The 15,978-nt window shown below is 42.2% G+C and overlaps 2 protein-coding genes across 2 annotated transcripts; both read left to right on the top strand.

The window, feature by feature from the left end:
• Window positions 1–688: 688 nt before the first annotated feature.
• Window positions 689–4,426, top strand: LOC110985193 (uncharacterized). The gene is made up of 8 exons (XM_087144450.1): window positions 689–919; window positions 1,159–1,349; window positions 1,626–1,729; window positions 1,855–2,028; window positions 2,657–2,824; window positions 3,039–3,081; window positions 3,604–3,670; window positions 3,902–4,426. The coding sequence occupies exons 1-7, from the start codon at window positions 847–849 to the stop codon at window positions 3,667–3,669; spliced, it is 819 nt and encodes a 272-aa protein (XP_087000576.1). The 5' UTR covers window positions 689–846; the 3' UTR covers window position 3,670; window positions 3,902–4,426.
• A 1,690-nt stretch (window positions 4,427–6,116) lies between these two features.
• On the top strand, window positions 6,117–15,795 carry LOC147797123 (histone deacetylase 3-like). Its single transcript, XM_087144449.1, has 11 exons — window positions 6,117–6,594; window positions 7,453–7,535; window positions 8,685–8,909; window positions 9,335–9,447; window positions 9,953–10,086; window positions 10,757–10,911; window positions 11,768–11,922; window positions 13,065–13,123; window positions 13,256–13,335; window positions 13,631–13,791; window positions 14,227–15,795. The coding sequence occupies exons 1-11, from the start codon at window positions 6,537–6,539 to the stop codon at window positions 14,297–14,299; spliced, it is 1,296 nt and encodes a 431-aa protein (XP_087000575.1). The 5' UTR covers window positions 6,117–6,536; the 3' UTR covers window positions 14,300–15,795.
• Window positions 15,796–15,978: the final 183 nt, after the last annotated feature.

Below are 15,978 nucleotides of genomic sequence, written 5' to 3'. Positions count from 1 at the left end.
ATCACAATGTGCGAAATCTGTCGACCCAGTGCCCGTTTGGAAAGGGTCGACAGCGTATCGCGATTGGCCTACGCGTTGCAAACTCATGGAGGCGCACTATTGTGAATCTTCCGTATTCAATACTCCGTACACGGCTTTGATAAAATGGTAGTTCGGAGTTCTTGGTCTCACACCTGTGAGCCCGTGCGCACTGAGCACGTCAACATAACATTTTTGGCGTCAAAATGACAGCAAAAAATATTATCACTCAATAAACTCCTGAAGGCCAGGCGTCTGAAGCAGCTTTTCTGCCACGTCATTAGACAAGAAGGCCGGCGGAGATTCCGACCCGGGTTTTTAATGCTAACTTGAAGTGAAAAGCTGCTCGTGCTCCATATCGAACCCAAGTGTCCTAGGAGCTCAAGATCCCACACGAAATTCGCTAAGTTTAGACTTAGAGTCCGTTTTATAAGACGTCTTTGCCTTTTTCAAAGTTTACTTTAGGCGCTAAATCATTAACCTTTGGTGTTGACAAACATTCATGTACACGTTTCTACAATGAGCTTATTTAGTGTCACCTTTGTTGCAATCGACGATGGTTGAGTGTTGCGCGTGCCTGGTGAGCAAATGAAACCAGTCAGGCTGAACCTTTGGCCTGAAGTTCAGGTTCCAGAATGTAATCATTGAACTCCATGAAATAGAAGCGAGAATTAGTCAAATTAACATATCCAGTCAATCGTACAGTTTTTTCGTCTTGGTGCCATGGCCACCCTATTTTTCAAAACACTTTTATGTTTGCGCTCGTGTAATATGGTAGAGCTTTGAGTCACTAGCAAGCCCAGAGCATTGGAACTTCCCGGTAGCAAGATGAAGGAACTTTTTGTACCTCTGTTCTTGTTCTCAGCAACACTTCTGCACCAGAAAGCAGAGTGCTCTCATGGTAATGTTTCCGGTCATTCATCTTGTTCTGAATGTCGAGTCACCAAGTGTTCGTAATTTCTTTTCTACGCGGCTGATCCTCTGGTCATTTGCTGTGCGTTATTCTTTGTCACTGACACGGATTCTTAATTGTAGCTCAAAAGTGTGTAGGCCGACGAGACAAAAATTTCCATCATAGAAAAGTGGCCATGATGCAGCTCGTACACTTTGAACGAAAAAACGAACTGTTTGTGTTCGCAGGCTCAACGCCGGCTCCTGAACAGCCAATGCCCCCACCGCCACCGCCACCTCCCCCTCCTCCCCCGCCCAATTTCCGGGAAGAGACTGGTCACCAGACGACTTTCGCACCGACTACAGACCCACGAGAACCCGTGCCGGAGCTCATAGACACCGGAGGAATCGAACTTAGAATCGACGTCGAGTTCTCGTGGGTATGACGGCATGTTTCTCGAATCAGATCGACCCCACTCCACTCGATTCAAATTGTCTTGTCACACTTTTCTTTATGTCCTATCATTCCCATAAATCCATTCGCTTTCACTTTTTTTCTTCTACGTGTGATGGGCCAACCTGTAATTTGATTCAAGCTCTGAGTTTTATTCCAGATTTTGAACTTATGTTTTCTCCATTAAAATACTCTTCAGTAATTCATAAACCTAGTGTGACCTAGAATGGAACATTTCGCTTTCTGTAATATCATGTGATAGTTCCAGTCAGATAAACTTGAGGAATTCAAGACTACAATGAGTATTACCTGCAACGAGTTCTGTGCAGCGAAGGGACACTGCTTAACAAACCCAAAGATAACAGAGTGAGTATGAAGCCCGTTGCAAATTGCTTGCAGGAGTCTACTTTTAGCATTTCTATTTGGTTCCTTTCTGGTGATTTTTCGTTTCATTTTGGCTGCAATAATGTCACTGGTTTTTCATTCTATAGTGCAGATGACGTGATGGTCTACAAAATACGGGCCTTGTCCGAGGTCAGGCGAACGGTTGTGTCCTTCTACATCAAGAATCCTTTTGCTAGGAAACAGCTCACAATGACATCAAAACAACTGAAACATATGGTTTTCAGAGAGCGTTTGGCAATTGAGGAAGCTCTTGGATACAGGTGAAAATTAAAGCATTGTGTACCTAAATGACAGCTTCAAATCGCAGGTACTTGAACAGGGAAAAAAATATTGCATACCAATACTGTCGATTCACAATAGTGCGCCTCCAAGAGTTTGCAACCCGTTGGCCAATCACAGCGCGCGAACTCTGTCAACCCTTTGCAAAAGCGTATTGGGACGGCACATTTCGCGCAATGTGATTGGCCAACGCGATGCAAACTCTTGGTGGCGCACTCTTGTGAAACGCCTGTATTTATCACTGGTATCACGAAGTGTAAAGCAGCACTCTGTAGGAATTTATAGTAGAACTTGCGAACAGCTGTTAGCATGTTATGCTTGATGACGGACGTCACATAAAACAATTGTGGACTCACAATATCTTTGTACCGACCGAGGCCACCAGCGGCCATTTTACCATGGCGAAAACGGCAGCGATGGCTGGCTTGCTGGCCATTGTAGTTATGAACGCCATGAACAGAATTTGTTAACTATGGCGAGCAAGCTTTTGTATTACCTTTGTATTCGGCACGGTAAGATGGCTGGCGGTGGCTTCAGTCACCTCTGCGTGATGGGATTCGGGCCCAGATATTTTTAAACAAAGTAGGCGTGCTTGATATCCTTTCACAGGCTAGATTTAGGTGACTTAGATCATCATGTTCCGACTAGTGACCCTACAAACTCTGTCCCCTTGAGACCTGCTTTGGAATGGTGGGCCATTACATTACTCGTTCTTGGAGGAGCATCGATGCCCATCATTGCATTTTCCATAGTGGTGCACGACATGAGAAAGAAAAGGTATAATACTGCTATGGACCAATCCAAGATTACAGTCACAATACAGATCGCAGTTTAAAAGCGATTCTGATTACAGTTGTAATCCAAAACAGGCGGTTTCCTCTTTTTCATGTAGTTGAGAAGAAGAGCAAGAAATGCCAAAAAAAAATCAGTTAACAACCGAGAAGGTGCAACGAGATGTCGATGTTCATATGTTTTCTGTGTTTGTTTTCAGAGCGGCCGTCAAGACGACCTTTGATTACGTGGAGATGCAAAATGTGAGCTGGAGTGGAAGATATTGGGTCTAGGCAAAAAAAAGTTGCCAGCTTGGTTTCGTTTCATGACAGAATGTGTGCAGTTGATTGATTACGAGACAGCTGATGAAACGGGCTTGGAACGGAGGAAGACTTGATGAAAGTCGTTGGTTCAAAAATCGCCCGAGTTTTAACACTTTAGTTTCTGGCCCACGGACACTCTTGATCGACCCCAAGACGAAAACTTAGGTTCACCATGAATACGTTTATGGCACTATTTGTATCATGATGTTTGTTCCGTGCGCCCTCCAGCGCTTGAATCAAAGCTGTCCATGTGACTTGTGTGGTAATAATGTTTACAAACGAACCCTCATTGCACCCGTATTGTTTCTCGTTTGTTTCTGTCGGCGGGGTGGCAACGTGTGGCAATTATCAATCATCTGGTATGGAGTCTGGCCCTGTAAACTTGAAGCTGCCACCCACCCCCAGGGGGCAGTTACATTGAAATCACAGAATTATTCCGTTCGCTTGAAAATATTTCAACAGGATGACGACCAAACGAGCTTGCAGGAAAGTGGGAGGACGCGTGACGATTCAACATCAGCTAATTGAGGTATGTTTTTTTAAGAAAGTGAGCGGAATTTTACTGTTCTCCATCCTTTAAGACGCTTTACAACAAAAGAAAACACCTCAGACAACGATGCATTAATTGCTTAATAATAACAATAATAATTATTATTATTCAGTCATTTATATTGACTACATTGAATGTATTGATTTAATTCTCCTTCTAGCTCGATTTTATTTGTTTTATCATCATACTGTACCAATGTTTTGTTTTCAGTGACGAAGTGACTTGATAACTTAGGTCTGCAATATCCAGTCTCCGGGTACTTCCAAACGCTTCTCTTGTAGTGCGATTGTGAGTGAACCAGTAAGAAGTGGTGAAATGTACTCGTGAACGAAAATAACAGTAAAATCTTTTGAGGTTTGCACATAATGAAAGATACGAAACAGTAGTATTCATACATAGTATTATTCGCATGCAGTACAGGACATATACATATGCTTATTATTATTTGGCGACTTTCAGGCTGGTTAATTAAATTTTACATGTCTTCATTGCGTTCAGTCATGCTTATGGGTAGTGAAGCTCCCGTGGACAAACCAGTTTCGTTCATTCCATCAGTAATGGGTGATATCTTGAGATCCAATTAATCTAAACCTACCATTTTTTCAGGATTATTGCTTAACACCCCACTCATCCCTACACTAAGTAAATACGAAGTCTCTGGATTGCAGAATGTGTTGAACAACCACCTCAAACTTGGGTTTCCTTTTTTTTTCTTTCTTTTTTTTTCTTTTTTTTTTTTTTATGGAACCACCCTGTATACTCTGCAATCACGTGTGGTTTCTTCTGTGGTAAATAAAACACAAAACACGAGTTTAGAATCCTTGAGTCGACAGAGTTGTCAAGTTAAAAAATGGATGGCCTCACGAGTATATTTAATGTAATTAATATTTCCAATGTCATGCAACTGTTACCGTGTTCAAATGGAAACATCTGCGCATCGGCGCGGTGGGAGGGGTCGTGGCCCCAGCCAAATAGGAAACAAGTTCTTAAATTCCAAAGAGAATGATGGTTTCATTTCCTTTGCTGTTTATGTTTTCTTTTCTTGTTTTCCCTCCTTTGTTATTTTTCCACTTTCCGAGAGCCTTGACATTTACCACGCACACAGTGTGGTTTGTACAAACGGGGGGGAGCTGTGGACCATGGATGGATTAACTTGAACGTCTGTGAAATTTTGATGAAATTGGGCCTTTATGATGCTTATCAATAGCAAAGGCATACTTTTCCCAATATGACGAAGGACTTTTGTAGAGGGCTACCTTCTAGCCCCGATCATCTCTGGAGGATTCAGCTCATCAGCCAGTCCCACGCCAAAAATTATCAGAAACTGAAAGACAGTGAAATAAACTTGATGTGTGTCTCGAAGATCTCGGAGAGTTGTAAATACTTTTCTAGATACTTTAGCGGACTGGCCGGTCTGCAATTAAAGAATCTCCTATAAGTCGTTCATGTTTAATTGGAGCAGCGTTGAGCCAGGCTGTAGGCCGAAAACTGCTCGCAACGGCCAAATCACAATTTCTATGTACTCAAATTTTTCTACGAAACCGAGCATTTTGTGGCCCATTAACAGATTTGTAGAAGGGACAGGTTTAGGACATCAAGCCGAATGCCAACTTATGTGTAAGTGAGATTTGGAAGAAATCGGTGCCCGAAAACGGTCCCAGTTTTGAGAGGTATGCATCGATTTTTCAAAATGGCGAGGGGATTCACGGTTGCTTTCTGAGGTGATTTTCTGTGGAAAAAACCTTCATCAGTTAATGAATGGAAATTCGAAAACAAAATTGAAAAATTGTAAAATGAGCTTTAATTTGATGTACGTCTCAAACGCCTGAGAAACCCTTAAACATGTTTTCCTGCCGATTTTCGAAGTTCAGATGTTTACCACTGTTGGCTATATTTACTGGTCTGCATCATAAGGTTTCAGGCCAGTAAATAGGTGCAAAATTGCCTGTGCGGACTGAATTGGACGATTTGTAGGCTGTGAAATCCTGTGCTATTCGAACCTTTTGTGGCACGTGGACTGGGTGATTTGTTAAAAAGGTGAATAAAATGCAGGGGCAGGACTGTCAGTTTGCATTTCTGAAAGTATCGGACCAAACAGGGCCCTCCAAATTGCTCTATTTTTTGAGTGTAGGCATCAATTTCCAAAATGGCCATGGGCCTCCTGGCTGTTTTAGGGGTTAGTTTCTCTGGAGAGAAATATCTTCAAAACATGCATCGGTTAAGCCACTGAAAATTGAAAGGAAAATGAAAGATGGGGAAGTGTGCTTTAATTTGATATGTGTCTTGAACACCTTTGAAACTTGTGAGTATTTTTCCTGATTTTTTGAAGTGAGGATATGTATCACTGTTGTCTATGGCAACTGATTTTTCTGGTCTGCACCCCTAAGAGCGCTACACAGCGCCCTCTGTGCTTCGATACTGAAGCTTTGGATTTGGCTTATTTTTCACTGTAATGATGTCCATTCAATTGACCATCGTCGAAAGAAAAACACGTGTACTGGTGTTTTTGAAATAAAACTAAATTCCCCAAGACAGTACAAGATTTAAAAAACGTATGAAATGCTTTGCTTGTTAACCATTCAAAAACTGTTTTGCTATGCATGCTGTGACTTCGTGTGATTACTGAAACCGAAGTAGACGAAGAGCAGAGAAAGAGGTTGTGTAATCGTGCAGACTCGTATGTCCGATGAGAAAGCTTGAGATCGAGATCAACAGGGAAGACCATTGTTTTGTTGCAAGTGTGTGGAAGAGATGAAGCTATCGTCTTCTTTTCGCAGCAAGTTCTTTGAACTGAGTTCGTGAGTTTTTACGCGATGCACCGTAAATAAATTGCTGGATATTAAAAATGTCATCGAAAACCATTGCCTACTTTTACGACGCGGATGTTGGTAATTTCCATTATGGTATGTAAAGTTATTTCTTTATTTCATTCATCCCAATACACATCAGCCACTGTTGCATGGCCCATTGTCACATAACAAGACAAAATATCGAGGGGTGATTGTACATTCTCAAGACAAAGCGTGGTACCGAGGGATGCACAGAGAGAAGATTCCCCAAGAGAAATATGGCTCAAATTCAGATTATTTTCTCAGTCACCATTTTACCACATATGCATGTTCAACATGTTTTCAGAACAACCAGGCACTAAGTTGACCTTTTTAATTTTATGCATCATGAACAACCAACCTGGGCCGCCCTGTAGTGCGCAGTGGGCCCTAAATTAAATTTCGTTTCCCTTTTGTTTTTGGTAGGCTGTGCCCCTCAATGCTATCATCATCAGGATTTGTGTATTTAGGCAGCAGGTTGGCCGTTTTTATGGAAATTGTATGCAAGCTTAAAAATGAGGACTTTAAAAAAATTCCCGCACAACCTCTTTGATAACGTGTTGGTGTAATGGCACACTTTTATCGGCAAGTGTGCAGTGTTGTCGGGGTTGTGATCTGCACCACAAGTACATGTACATTGCACAGACAGAAACGATTAATTCTCTTCTTACTGAACATTGCTTTTTATGAGGTGAAAATTACATCACGTGGTAGATGCGAATTGGATTAATTCCTGGACTTGCCCGTCAGTGATGCACTTTTTTAGAAATAAATCTTTTAGAAATAACTCTACACAAGCGTGTTTTTGTGGTTTCGATGTCAGTGAACTTGGAATATTAATCTTCGATATTATATCTCAGTAAGACTAACAGTATTTTTAACCATTTTACTTTCATGGCCATTTGACAGAGTTCTTTTGTGTGACTGTTTTAGGACCAGGGCATCCCATGAAACCACACCGCCTATCGCTGACACACAACTTGGTGCTAAACTATGGGCTGTACAAGAAACTTCAAGTAAGATGGGACTTCTTTTAAAATCTACGCGGAGCCTTGGGCAGATTATGTAGGATCGAGGAGAATGTAGACCATCCGATGTTTGTATGCTTGGCACTTAATGCCCCTTACAAGTTAAGGCTGCAGAAAATGTCCTCTTGCACCATGGTGGATTTGGAGGACCAGAGTATTTCATCCAGAAATGCATTCAAATTTGTAGTTAAAGAGGGTTCCCAGCCAAACCTGGAAATCGGGGAAAACCTGGAAAATGGCTTCCCCTTTTTCCAGTCAGGGAAAAAACAGGGAGTTTTGTTACAGGTCCAGTGGTCAGACTTTCTCGCCTCGTGTCCATAGCAAACAGTGAATCCTGTGGATGATTGCATGGCTATGGTGGCTTTGTAGTATAGCTCAGTGTACTTGAAGTAAATGCCTCTTTCTCTCTGTATCAATGCAGCCGTGGTGCACCTGTAACCTTGTAACTTCTAACACGAACACTATAGTGTACGCTATCAGACCATAAAGCCAAAATGATGATCCTGAAATGTTTAACTTCCATCAGGGGAACATCAGGGAATTTCGCTGGGAACCCTGTTAAAGACAAGCTGCTATTGCCTTAATGCGGGAAATGTAGCTCTTGGTGTGCGACACAACCATTGTAAATATGTCACTGTGGCTGTCACCGTTAATCCCCATATTTGCTTGGTTTGTGGAAGGTGTGAACTAGGCTTTGAACAAAACGTTGCCTTCCCTGAAATACATCAATTCTCAATTTTTTCAGGCTGGTATGGGCAGTGTCGTATTGAGGTTTGAGTGGGGGGGGGAAAGGTGACTTTTCGTCAGAGGGGTAATTCCAGAAATTAGGGGTCTATTTTTTTGTGTCCCTGTCAGATGTGGCATATGATTTTGTAAGTTCAGAACACATGTTCTAATTTCCAAGAGTGATGAATTAATGCAAATTACCTGCCAAACAAATAGTAATTGTTTGAAATCAATTCTGGTGGTATTTCCATGTCAAATAACAAAGGTCAGATGTAACAGTGTTGGGATTTTCAATTTTCTCTATAAAAATTTGGAAAATAGCTCATCAGGGGGATTCCGCTGCCCGGAGTGGACGTTGGTCAGTCGTAATGTCAAGCGATTTTACCTATCTCTCTTATTATGCGCACGCAGGTATACCGGCCTTACAAGGCCAACATGCACGACATGTGTCGCTTCCATTCGGAGGACTACATCGACTTCTTACAGAGGGTCACCCCGCAGAACCTACAGACATTCACCAAGCATCTTAGCCATTACAACGTGGGCGACGATTGCCCGGTCTTTCCCGGTCTGTTCGACTTCTGTTCCATGTACACGGGGGCATCGCTCGAAGGAACTACAAAACTCAACAACAATGTAAGTCATGACACGACACCTGAATAAATCCCCAACATCAGATTGGTGGGTCGATGATCACATGGCATTGAATTATTCAGTATATGGGTCATTCTATAAATAGGGTCCAAAAGTGGGATATTTTTGTCCCTGTTACATCTGACTTTTGTTATTTGACACGGAAATATTACTGAAATTGATTTCAAACTTTCTGTTTGTTTGGCAGGATAATTTGCATTAATTCATCACTCTTGGAATTTAGAAAATGTGTTCTGAACTTATAAAATCAAATGCTAGATGTGACCGGGACACAAAAAAATTGGACCCTAATTTATAGAATAACCCACGTGATGAGTTGCATCTATTTCATACTTAGAGATAATGAATATTATATGAATATTCATGTGTACATGTTAATGAAGTGATTCGTCTGGTTGTTGTTTCAGCTGTGTGATATAGCAATCAACTGGGCTGGAGGCTTACACCATGCCAAAAAGTTTGAGGCTTCAGGTTTTTGCTACGTTAACGATATTGTCATTGCCATCCTTGAGTTACTGAAGTAAGTCTATGCATATTTAATGGGACACATGCCCCAACATCCTGTCGTCCTAAATACCTGAGACAGTTTAGCCATTCCTACTGATTGAAAATCCGGCAACTGACTGGTCTCTTTAGAGTATTTTCCTTCCTTGTGGAATTGGGAAAGTTCCAGGTAGTTCTAAAACACGAGATGAACTCAGGGCCATGCACCAGTACGTGTATGTGGCGGTCATTGGATTGATGCTGTTTGGTCAATGCATAATTCCTGTACGTTTATCAGTAACACGACATGAAAATAGTGTTCAATGTGTTCTGTGGAATCAAGATATGGTGATATGTTGATTTTTGTTGGTGGTTTGACCACAGACAACCAGTCAGCACCGAAGGACTCATACATGTACATGCAGATGCTCTGAGCTACTGAAGGGCTTTTATTGCACTGTTTGAAGCTTGGAAACAAAGCCTTGAGTGATGCAGGGACAGATCAATTTTTAAACGCTTTTTCCCGACATTCGCTTCAACAGATACCATCCACGCGTATTGTACATAGATATTGACATCCACCACGGCGACGGCGTACAAGAGGCTTTCTATCTCACAGACCGAGTCATGACCGTCTCCTTCCACAAATATGGAAACCACTTCTTCCCCGGCACAGGTAAGGCCGTGTCCGAAAGACAGGCTATGGCTAAGAGAAACACATGGTATATGGGAAATATTTGCAGCCGTTGAGCCCTCGGCTTCTTTAGTAATATGTGTTAACCTCAGCCTTAGCCACAACTTTTGGACAAAGTCTAGAATGAACAAATTTACCATGAAGTGTCTGGGAATATATATGTCATGTGGCATTTCCATTGCGATCCTTCAAGACACACGCTTGAGTTGGTTCTTATCGTTGTCTTGCTTGCTCTACAAAAGTTACAATGAAATCAGTAATTGATGTTACTTTTTCAAGTTTGACAGGCGTCATTTTAAACTTGATATCCCGAGATATACCTCTCGACAGAACTGTCAATGTACATGCTGTTTTGGAACAATGAAAACAGTTTTAGACAGAGCCCAACCTTAAGTTTGAACAACACAAAGCAATTAGTAAATGTGATTTCATTTTCTTAACATTCACAGGTTTTCTCCCTTTTTTGCCTGCCAAGTGTAACAGCAGTGGATTTTAAATGCCAACTTTGTGGGCGTCGATGCATTGTGGGAAATCTTCTGGATTTAATGCTAATGTAAATTTGAATATTCGTGTCTTAGGTATTCATTGATATTCAGTTGTATATTGAGTGGAACAGCTGCTGTTTGACGGATTTTGCCCCTTTGTTTCCAAGGCGACATGTATGAGATCGGCATGGAGAGTGGACGGTACTACTCCATCAACGTCCCCCTCAAGGATGGCATTGATGACCAGATGTACTTTGGCCTCTTCAAGCCGGTCATCCAGAGTGTGATGGAGTACTACCGACCAAGCTGTATCGTCCTACAGGTAAAAACCATTGAGCCGGGGTCAAGGGTCAGTTGTCCTTTGGGACCAGTCGGAACGATCCCCAATACCATGTACCCCAAGTGTTCATCTCCCGAACAGGTCTTTTTTACGCGGGTCAACATCGGTAACTACGGGCCTGTTTGTTTGCCGCGGATCCGGTTTGCGATCTGTGATTCGGTGTTGGTTCACTGACACCAGAACCCATGTAGTGGATAGAGCAAATCAGCTTTGGGATCACTGATCGAGATCCGTGTGAAACAAACAGGCGCTTCGTTTCACCGGCTATCATACTTTGAAGTTGGTGGACATCCACCGACTGAGATCAACATGAGTTGACAGAGTAAAGAAATATGTAGATCATGGCATCCCACGTTGCGACAGTAAGACTGCCTTTCCATGGATTCATTACTGATTCATTTTGCACCCACATCTGTCTACAGCAGAGAAGAAAGAAAGCACCCAACACAAGTTAACATGAAAAACTTCCGGGAATAGTTGCTAAATGCGGATGAGTACAAACGTCGTCCTCCCTCGAAAAGTTTTAGAAATATAAAATGCAAAAGCTATTGCAAGCTGCTTGCTGGATATAGTGACCTAAAATTCACAAATCAACCAAGTTAGAGGGAGTGATGTTTCAATTCAGTAGAATTTTTCTCAAAACCGTTTTCAAAGATTCTGCCAGAATTGAAATGTCAGGCCCTCTAACTTTTTCGAGTAGACTCTTTCTCAAAAATCTTGTAGCCTGAGACTTGATTTAGGTTCTGCTCGGATATTGACCAGCTCTCAGACTTTTTGGCCGCTGAACTGAATAGTTTAATCTGAGTGATACAACTGTGGATGTCTTCCCCTTTGGCAGTGTGGAGCGGACTCCCTGGGTTGCGATCGGCTGGGCTGCTTCAACCTCAGCATCAAGGGCCATGGCGAGTGCGTCAAATTCGTCAAGACGTTCAACGTCCCCACCCTGGTGCTGGGCGGAGGAGGCTACACCGTCCGGAATGTCGCCCGCTGCTGGTACGTACACGTGCATCGGTGGAAAAGATTTGCTCCAGTGCGCAATATATGTACATTCGTGGATTTACCCCCAACTAAAATCACTTCAAATCTTGGTATTAACAGTATCACAGCATTTACAAGGCGCAGGGTATCCGAGTGTTTGTGTCATTCGATGGTGTCGATGTTTTATCGTTACCCCTGCTTGTCAAGCTCACAAGACGTGAACATTTCTGATACCATCTCAGCTCCCTGGGGAGCGTACAGTTCGATACTGCTATTTCAGGTGCAAATGGTAACGCATTGCCCATATCTGCCCTTGCGAGCACCCATTTGTTCTCCTGGTAGGAGACAGGCAAATAGGAATAAAGTGACTTCCCTTCCCCCTCCCCAATCCTCTGATCAAAGCCTAAACCACTCGGCCACATGTCCCATGCAACAACATTGTCAACACCATCGCTCAGCCATGATAAATTATGGTGTTTAATTACTCCGATGCTTGCTGTGTTCTCTGCCGTAAGGCATTCGTCCTCGTTCAATAATCCGTTTACAAGCTTTGCCCAACTTCAGATAGCATACTGTCACCATGCACGTGCTGGCCGGCTGCCTGCCTGATCCAAACAGACGCCATTTTTCCGTTGGCACACAGGTGTGCAACTTGTCCTCGGACCAGCTGATTTCCTTGTTCTTCACTTCACATTCACGCCATTGAAAATTGAAAAACACAGTACAAAGTCTTGTAAAGATTAACACATACATTTAATCATTGTCAGACTTGAGGTGCATGTGCGTGCGTCAGGTCAAAGGCGAGTTCAGTGTGCGCATACCACCTGCTTGTGAGCTAAGCTTAGTGACGCCGTAGTATTAATGGCTTCCTATTCTCATCCCCTGATTGGCCTATTCAAGTGAAATTTCATTCAGGGCAGTCAAGTGTTATTTAGGTCTGTTTATCCTTACAAGACAGTTCAGTCGCACCTTTTCATTACCCTATAGCCTTCTGTCAACTGACAGGCTTCACTGACAAAATAAAAGGGTTTGTTACACCTAGTAGCAGTATTCCTGCAGGGCCAGCACACTTTGTCTCTGCAGGTGTAGCTGGGAATTTGCTGTTGGCCCATCGTTGTTATTCCCTCTCTGTTGTTTCTGATTGAATTTGATCTCAGGACATTTGAGACGGCGCTTCTACTAGATGAAGACATAAGCAATGATCTTCCATATAACGGTGAGTAGACGAGAAAAATGTCTTCACCCACTAGACAGTTTACGCTGTGTAAGCATTTATAAATCGATTACAGTTTACCAACATTCAGCAGTGTTTTGAAAGAAGATCTATGCTTCTGAATCCATTTTGCAGATTACTTTGAATACTTCGGCCCGGATTTCACATTGCATCCCGACACGACGACTCGAATCGAGAACCTCAACACAAAGCAGGTAAGATCGTCGGGTGCGTTTGAAGTTGGATGGGCTCGTACTTTATGCAGAAATTGCGTGAATTTCGTAGCGCTACCAATAATGAGTGGTTTGTATTACGATACTCATTGTGACTGGAACGAATTTACTCTATAGGCTTATGAGCTGATACTCCATTTCTACAGTGGCACCCCACTCTTACACATATTTTGTACAATGAAGGCATGTATACATGCTTGGACCATCTGTTTGTGAGCGTTGTGCCACGTATACCTTAGTCAATCACTGTTATTTTTCCCTGTGGCTGCATCTCTAGTACATAGACCAAGTCAGGCAGACAGTACAAGAGAATCTCAAATGTATAGAGCACGCTCCGAGTGTTCAGATGCAGGACGTGCCGCCCGACCTCCTCAGCCTGGAGGAAACGGAGGAAGCTGACCCCGACGTCAGGAACAGCACCAAGGAGCAAGACGAGAGGTGAGACGAGCGTACCATTGATCTCCGTCTGACCACTGACTAAAGGATTGCGGATAACTCTTACCAATTTAAACTCATGTGAAAAGAGCACCTCGTGGGAAAGCTCTACATTGTGAGGAAACTAATGCGTTCTAAATAAACCTGAGAGGAAAATTGTTTCCAAAGGAAACCGAATGGACCGAACGCCGCACCTGCTTTGCCAACCATGTTACAAAAGCAAGGATTCACAGTACAGTATTAGATTAAACGTCAGCTTCAGAGAATTCACTTTTTAACTGAAATGGTCAACTTACTAATGCTTACTAACGGCTTCCATTGGCCCATGTACGATTTGTAGCCATAGCCGGGTAATGTGGACGCTACTCATTCCTCTTAGTAAAATCACCATATTCAGTAGCTGACATGCTCTTAATATATGTGTTTTGCATTGTGTAGGATTGAGCCTGCGAATGAGTTCTATGACGGGGACAAGGATCAGGATAAAGAAGACGGGGTGCTAGATGTATGACACCATTGTTGCCATGGCAATATCAGCCGGAGTAGTGTTGTTGTCGTCGTTCTGTCATTGAGTCTGTGCAAAGGGGGCTGAATAAATCAAAACCTGGTTTGTAGTCGATCAACACTCACGTGCAGTTTTTAAGAGGAGCATATTAAGCTTTTTCATTTTGTAAAATCATTCAGTTGAAACTCGCGTCTCATCGAAAAATCCTGCCAAGTGATGCTGCTTGCAGGATGACGACTTGAAATGTTTTTTTTGGTTTATGCTTAAAAAAGAAAAAAATTAAAAGGTCGTAAACCGCTGCATTTCCAGGGTCATGTCACAGTCATTTGTTGAAATCTCGCTCTTGGGACGTCATTTTTGTGAGTCAGGCTGATGTGCCAGCTTTTGCCACAGGGAATGAATTAGAGAATCAGGATCAATGCAATAGTCATAACGGCATAGGCTCAAAATGTGATGTATGTGGTAGCTAGCCACTTGTAGTAATGTTTACACGGTAAAGCGTATGGAATTTTCTCAAGGTGAAACTGGAGGCGAGGGTAGACACAGGATTAGGGACAGTAATGTGTTATGTATTTGAATTGCTCTACGTTTTAAGAAAATGAGAATGGTATATTTCCAAAGAGGAGTAACGTGATTAACATCGGGAAATGTCTTACGATGGAAAGTTTTTAAACATGGCAGATCACATCTCCAGATGTCATCAAATATTAAGCTTTTGATTTTTGTAAGGGTTTTTTATTTAAAAGCAAATTGCGGATACACTTGGTGTAACCCAGTCGGAGCATTTTTGTCTTGTCCGTTTCATTTCCTCAAACCACGCAGTGTTCTTTGAGGCCCAAGTTTCCACTAGACATTTGTAATGTTGAGCCTAATGGAAGTTTTTAGAGATTGTTTTGTAAAACGGGGATTAGACTGATTGTCACTGCAGTAGTTTTGGATGGGTTGTCTTCTGGAAACCAGCTCCGTCATAGTATGTGTTTTGTTTTTTGATATCTTACTTTTGACATTTAAAGTGGGTGCTGTGGTTGGATGGCATGTGGTACCCTTGTGTTGGACTGGATTTTCGGCCGTCGCCAAAAGTACTTCCAGAGTTGCGATAGACTTTTGCAACGAGGAGAGTAAGCATGGAGCATGTTACCGTAGCATGCGTCTTTGTAGACTTAATTGCAAATTAGATAATTGTTCTTGTTTTGTTCAAATTTAACCAAAACAGTAATTGTGCACAGTCATATGTGGGCCGAGTTTAAATTGAGTTTGTGAGTTGTCCACAAAAAAAGGGTCACTTGAGTCATGGTATTTGTTTCAATACATGTTTCAAACTAAGTTGGTGAAAATAACTTCATTATAGCCATGTTGATTTGGAGTACTTATTTATAATCAAAATATAGCAGTTCAGCTCTGAATGATTTCAGTATGGTGCAAAGTGGGCATTGTTAAGTTTGTTTCATAGGCTCAAAGCATTCCCTGCGTTTATTAAAACAAAGTAATCTAATTTCAAACAAGCCAGGCGTATTGACTGAGAGACACAGTTGTACAGTGGTGTTTTTATTTCACAATCCAAAACATTAACAAAAAGGTAAAAATGAAAATATTAGTTTTAGGATCTATCGAACGATCAATGAACATTTGTGTTAAATCCTAATAATATCGCTGAAGTCCAAAATCGGTATCTTCTTCAAGGGTGG

The sequence above is a fragment of the Acanthaster planci genome, linkage group LG12 (assembly GCF_054643075.1).
Source record: "Acanthaster planci isolate LZ-2023a linkage group LG12, COTS_SCS, whole genome shotgun sequence".
NCBI lineage: Eukaryota > Metazoa > Echinodermata > Asteroidea > Valvatida > Acanthasteridae > Acanthaster > Acanthaster planci.
This window is presented reverse-complemented; position numbering and strand designations above follow the sequence as displayed.

Bases quoted from the DNA above. Each gene is read 5' to 3' on its own strand.
- LOC110985193 (XM_087144450.1), top strand. From the start codon at position 847: ATGAAGGAACTTTTTGTACCTCTGTTCTTGTTCTCAGCAACACTTCTG. The intron at 2,029-2,656 runs GTGAAAATTAAA...ATCCTTTCACAG, and splicing joins GAGGAAGCTCTTGGATACAG to GCTAGATTTAGGTGACTTAG. The intron at 3,082-3,603 runs GTGAGCTGGAGT...ATATTTCAACAG, and splicing joins ATTACGTGGAGATGCAAAAT to GATGACGACCAAACGAGCTT.
- LOC147797123 (XM_087144449.1), top strand. From the start codon at position 6,537: ATGTCATCGAAAACCATTGCCTACTTTTACGACGCGGATGTTGGTAAT. The intron at 10,912-11,767 runs GTAAAAACCATT...CCCCTTTGGCAG, and splicing joins CAAGCTGTATCGTCCTACAG to TGTGGAGCGGACTCCCTGGG. The intron at 13,124-13,255 runs GTGAGTAGACGA...TCCATTTTGCAG, and splicing joins CAATGATCTTCCATATAACG to ATTACTTTGAATACTTCGGC.